Genomic DNA, 5,733 nt, shown 5'->3' with positions numbered 1-5,733 from the left:
AGTTGGGGTCCAGGACCTCACCGAGTGGTTGTGAGGACTGAGAGAGTTTACGCCTGATATGTCAAGCTCCTAGAAGAAGGCCCGGCATGTAGGAGGCGCTGGAGAGGTGTGTGTTAAATGAGTGAAATGACAAACAAGAAAGGGTTAAATGCCCCCGCCGGCCTTGCGGAGAGCCACGGAGGACGCGGCTGGCCATGTTGGCGTCGGCCGCCTTCCCACCGCCGGTTCCCATCCTGGCTGCCCTGACGATGCCTTTCTTCCCCCGCAGAGGATGGAGGATGGAGATTACAACTACTCCACCACTTACACTGACGAGTACCCTGATGACTACGACACCATGGTGGTTCAGGAGGAGTTCTCTCCCCTGGAGGCCAGGGCAGCCACGACCTTCCTGGTGGTGGTGTACAGCGTCGTCTGCTTCCTCGGGGTCTTGGGCAATGGCCTAGTGATTATCATTGCCACCTTCAAGATGAAGAAGACGGTGAACACCGTCTGGTTCCTCAACCTGGCCATGGCCGACTTCCTGTTCAATATCTTCCTGCCCATCCACATCACCTACGCCGCCATGGACTACCACTGGGTGTTCGGGACAGCCATGTGCAAGGTCAGCAACTTCCTGCTCATCCACAACATGTACACCAGCGTCTTCCTGCTGACCGCCATCAGTGTTGACCGCTGCATCTCCGTGCTTCTTCCTGTCTGGTCCCAAAACCACCGCGGCCTCCGGCTGGCCTACGTGGCCTGCGTGGTGATCTGGGTCCTGGCTTTCTTCTTGAGTTCCCCGTCCCTCGTCTTCCGGGACACGGCCAACTTGCACGGGAAGATATACTGCTTCAACAACTTTAGCCTGTCCGCGGCTGGGTCTTCAGCCAGGCCCGACCACTCCCAACCTGACCCCGTGGGCTACAGCCGACACCTCATGGTGACCGTCACCCGCTTCCTCTGTGGCTTCCTGGTCCCCGTCCTCATCATCACGGCCTGCTACCTCACCATTGTGTGTAAGCTGCAACGCAACCGCCTGGCCAAGACCAAGAAGCCCTTTAAGGTCATTGTGACGATTATCGTCACCTTCTTCCTCTGCTGGTGTCCCTACCACACGCTCTACCTGCTGGAGCTGCACCACGCTGCCCTGCCTGGCCCCGTCTTCAGCCTGGGCTTGCCCCTGGCCACCGCCATCGCCATTGCCAACAGCTGCGTGAACCCCATTCTCTACGTCTTCATGGGCCAGGACTTCAAGAAGTTCAAGGTCGCCCTCTTTTCTCGCCTGGCCAATGCTCTGAGTGAGGACACAGGTCACTCCTCGTACCCCAGCCACAGGAGCTTTACCAAGATGTCAACAATGAATGAGAGGACTTCGGCAAATGAGAGGGAGACGGGCATGCTTTGAGCCTTGCTTGGGAAACCCACAAGGGACGCTCCCGACCCAGGGACGCTCCAGGACATGGCCTCTGGTGACCGAGGCAGGCAGCTCTTGAGTGTACCTAATGCCGCTAAATTTTACACGGAGGCGAACCATGCTTTGAGCTGGGATCCCAGGCACGGAACCCCTTTCTTCAAGTGAAATGGTGGACACGCCTGCCCTGCTACTCACAGCCTCTGAGCACAGTCTGTGCTTCATGGAAGACCAGACTTGAACGCTTCAGAGCAAAAACAAGGAATAATTCCCAGGAGCACTGCTGTCGACCGGGCTCAGCACAAGGCCACAGGATTAAGCTGCCTACTGTGTGCTCTGGAAGTGCCACAATCCTCTCCACCGTCCCTGGGTGTGGCCAAGGGAGATCAGGGCAAACCCAGCATTGGGCACATCACATTTTGTCCCTTAGACCTGTATCCACGGTGGGACAGAAGATCCCACCCCTCTGCTGGCTCCTCTGGGTCTGTCCTGAGGATGTGCACAGGAGGAAACCTGGCAGAGGAATTACAGCGGCAGCGCACCAAACCCCACGGCCGCGACTTTGGAATGAGCTGAGAAGACCAGGCTCAGGTCCTGAGAGGCTGTGTGGACCTTTTGCAAGGGGCCTGTGGGCATGAAGATATTTATCCCTGAATTTTGCATGGGATGGTGCTTAAGCTGTGGTCTCTGCGGGGAGCATGTGGGGTTCCACCCCCTTGCTCCAGCCTCTGCTCTCACTTGCAGGTGGGGCCCCAGGGGGCAACTTTGCCAAAAGCCCCGCCCCAGCCTTTCATCCCTTCACCCTCAGGTCACTCTGGCTGGAGTGCTCGGAATCAGATGCTCCCTGGGCAGAGCAACCCCAGAGCATGCCCTGGAAGAAGGGTGTACCCCAGGGCTCGTCCACTGACCCCGAAGCCGAGCCTGGAACCCGACTTCTTGCCCGATGCCTCTGAGACGCAGGTGCCACGCAGCTCCTGTGAGCAGCCCCATTGCCAGCCCTTTCTCCTTCCTTGGTAATGGACATCTTTGTACGGCAGGAAGTGATGTTGTGCTCTTACGAATGTTGAAGCCCAGGCTCCGAGGACGGACGGACGTAACCCAACATCACAGCCGGTGTCTCAGCAGCAGAGAGAAGACCCAAGCATGGCTCGGTCTGTTTCCAGACTCCAGTCCCTCATAGAGCGTTTGTCTATGGAGAATATGCCACATTTATTAGCATTTTCTGTGTTAAGCACTTTACATTGTTATCTCATTTAATACTCACAGAAACCCCGAGTTAGGTTACACTGATGACTTCCTTTTTACATATGAGAACTCGGAGGCTCAGAGAGGCTAAGAAACCTGCCTAGGGTCATCCAGCTTGTCTGCCAGAGGTTGGCTTTGAACCTCAATTTGCTTGGTTCAAATGAGACTGCAGAGTCAGGAAGGAAATAGAGAGGTAGGGGTTTTGACCCTAACTATTAATTCTTTAGGAGATTGAGGTGAAAATCTTAATGGCTTTTAAGAAACTTTGTACTAGACGTGGTGACGCACACCTGTAATCCCAGTATTTAGGAGGCTGAAACAGGAGGATCGCAGGTCCGAGGCCAGCCGCGGCAACTTAGCGAGTTCCTGTTTCAAAAAAATAAATAAATAAAAAGGCTGGTGGTGTAGCTTGGTGGTAGAATGCCTCTGGGTTCAATCCCCAGTGCAAAAAAAAAGAAAAAAAAAAAAAAAAAAAAGCTTTGCAAACAATTTTCAAAGTGATCCAAATGGCAAGAAAATGTAGTTGGCCCTGGCTCCCTGGACACCCCATCAACCCCTTCCCCTCTGCCCTGGCTCCCAGCCCAGCACCCCTAGGTCCCGGGAGAAGGCAGAGCGGGGGAGGCCTGGCAGGAGGCAGCCTCCAGACCTTCTGGCCCCTAAGTGTCCACGCGGCTCCTTCATCGTTACGCCATGTCTCCAAGAGGCAACGAGCAGATGTAATGTCTACCTTGCACTGGGCCCGTTCCCAGCCTCGGGCTGTTTGGAATCACACTTCATTAAGGGACAAACTGTTCCTTCCTCGTTGGGTCCCCGGGCTTGTGATGACTCAGCTCCAGAGGGGCCCAAGCTGGGGCCTCCGTAAGCTTCGAATTCCAACTTGCATCATTGAGAGCCAGAAAGGAGCTTTCAAGATGGCCTGGTGTCCCTGCCATTCCCTCCCGGGCTTGCAATCCCAGCAGTATGGTGGGGGGCAGTCATCAGGGGCTCGGGCCTCCTCGCTCACAGGACGGCGCTTTTCCTGGACCATGGGCCTGCCAGGCCAGGCCGGGAGCTGCTGTCACCGGGAAAGCTGGTGTCCAGGAGCCTCATTCAAGCCACTGTTTTTCTCTCTGGAGCCGGGCCTCCCTCTTTCTGGCTGCCACACTAGCGTTTTCCTCCCCACTGCAGTTTCCTGTTAAATACGTAAATGTAACAGTGCCGCCACGTTCTGTCTTGTCCCTGTGACTTCTCCTGAGCGTCCACACGGGCCACGCGTCTACAATCCCTGCAGGCTGCGAAATGCACACTTCGGTGTCACTCTGCAGGCAGCCAACATGCTCAGGGGCTGAGGCCTTCTCTCTGGGTCCGGGGCCCGGCAAGGGTCCTCGGTGCGGCCGCCAGCATAGGGTGGGTGGACCCAGTGGGAATCGGGACGGGACAAGAAGAGAAGACATTCTCTAGGGTGGCCCCAGAGGATATCACACTTGTGCAGGGCACGGTGCTAGAAAGTGAGGTGGTGGTGGGGCTTGGAACCAGCTCTGCTGTCTGAACTTTCATTTTCTTCTACGAAAAAAAAAAAAAAAAAAGGAAGAAAAGGAGGGAGGAGGAGAAACAGAAGAACAAGAAGGAGAAGAGGTAAAGCAGGAAGAGGGAAAGGAATGGGAGCCAGATATGAGTGGGGGTTCGAGGCCAGCCTCAGCAACTTAGCAAGACCCTGTTTCAAAAAAATAAAATAGGGCTGGGGTTGTAGCTCAGAATGTCCCTGGGTCCAATTCCCAGTGCCAAATGAATGAATGAATGAATAAATGAATGAATGAAAGAAAAGAGACCTACAAAACACTTCTAGCTGATAAATAAATAAGAGAAGGAGGAAGGAGACCCCTGAAGCCATCTCCAGCTGATGCCTGCACTAGCGGGAATGGGGAATGAAGGAGCAGGAATTTAGGTAATCCCCGAGCCACACACTGCTCTGCCCAGAGAGGAAGCCCAGGGCTCACGCATGGCAGTTCAAAAGGGAAAAGGGAAGAGAGGGCTGGCCAGGGAGGAATTGGCTCCAAGCTGAGCCTCGAGTCAGCGCTGGGGGTGGAGGACCCTGGATGGGGGTGAAGAGAAAGTCTAACAGTGACAGCTGCCAGGGACCTGCAAGCTCATCTTGCCTGGACCCCTCTGCTGTCTCCAGTGAGGGGACTGAAGTCTCAGCTGCTGCTGGGGAATCAGATGCAGGTCGCATTTGACTTGGATGGAAGTGGCCAGCGCCCCCCGTCGTGGCCCTGGCCTCCCTCTTCTTCCTCCCCATCATGTGAGAGCTGGAGCTGGGGTGCCCCGAGTCTGTGGTTGCCAAACCCCAGTTGTAATCCAGGTCTAGGGAGGACCCAGAGAGCCACTATTCTGCAGGGGGCCTGCTGGCTTTGGAGTTGACAGGAGGCATAGATGGAGGCGAGACTGTTCAGCTGGGCTCTGGAGGTCTCTGCTGCGGCCTCTCCCCATTTCCCGTTGGCCTCGCAGAAGAGCAGCAGAGGCAGAGAGAGAGAGGCGAAGTCTCTGTCTCAAGCCTCAAGACACAGTCCTGACACTCGCCAGGCCGTGCGCCGCAGTGAATCTGCGTCTGGGAACAATTCTCACCAAACAAACAAAAGAGGCGGCGGCTGGCTCAGGGCAAGGTAGCAAGGTGCACAGGCAGGAGACACAGCCCTGGGTCCTCAGGACCAGGCCCGCACTCACAGCTCACTCAGGAGTCCGCCTGCTCGTCCATTCACCTGTCCACCTCCTCATCCACTTACCCATCTGCCTGCCTATCCACCCGCATGCCCACCCACCCATCTGCCTATCAACCCATCCTCCCACCCATCCACCTACCCATTCACCCACCATGTACCCACCTATTCACCTACCCATCTTTGTACCTGTCTACCCACTCATTTGCCTTCCTGTCCATCCTCCCATAACCCACCCATCTATCACCCCTCCATCTACCCATCTACCCACCCATCCACCCACCTACCCACTGGCATGCCCATCCATTCTCCTGCCCACCTGTCCACCCTCCCATCCACTCACCCAATACCCACTGACCCATCTACTTGCATAAACATCTATCTATCCCCAGTTCACCCATT

At 55.7% G+C, this 5,733-nt stretch overlaps 1 protein-coding gene across 1 annotated transcript; it reads left to right on the top strand.

Annotated features, from left to right (window-relative positions):
- Positions 1–271: 271 nt before the first annotated feature.
- CMKLR1 (chemerin chemokine-like receptor 1) lies at positions 272–1,387 on the top strand (the record flags this gene model as incomplete). Its single annotated transcript, XM_080717704.1, has 1 exon — positions 272–1,387. The coding sequence occupies one exon, from the start codon at positions 272–274 to the stop codon at positions 1,385–1,387; it is 1,116 nt and encodes a 371-aa protein (XP_080573830.1).
- Between the last annotated feature and the right edge of the window lie 4,346 nt (positions 1,388–5,733).

This window comes from Muscardinus avellanarius (genome assembly GCF_963383645.1).
Source record: "Muscardinus avellanarius genome assembly, chromosome: 21".
Lineage (NCBI taxonomy): Eukaryota > Metazoa > Chordata > Mammalia > Rodentia > Gliridae > Muscardinus > Muscardinus avellanarius.
The sequence above is the reverse complement of the archived record's forward strand: the minus strand, read 5'-3'. Positions and strand labels throughout refer to the sequence as shown.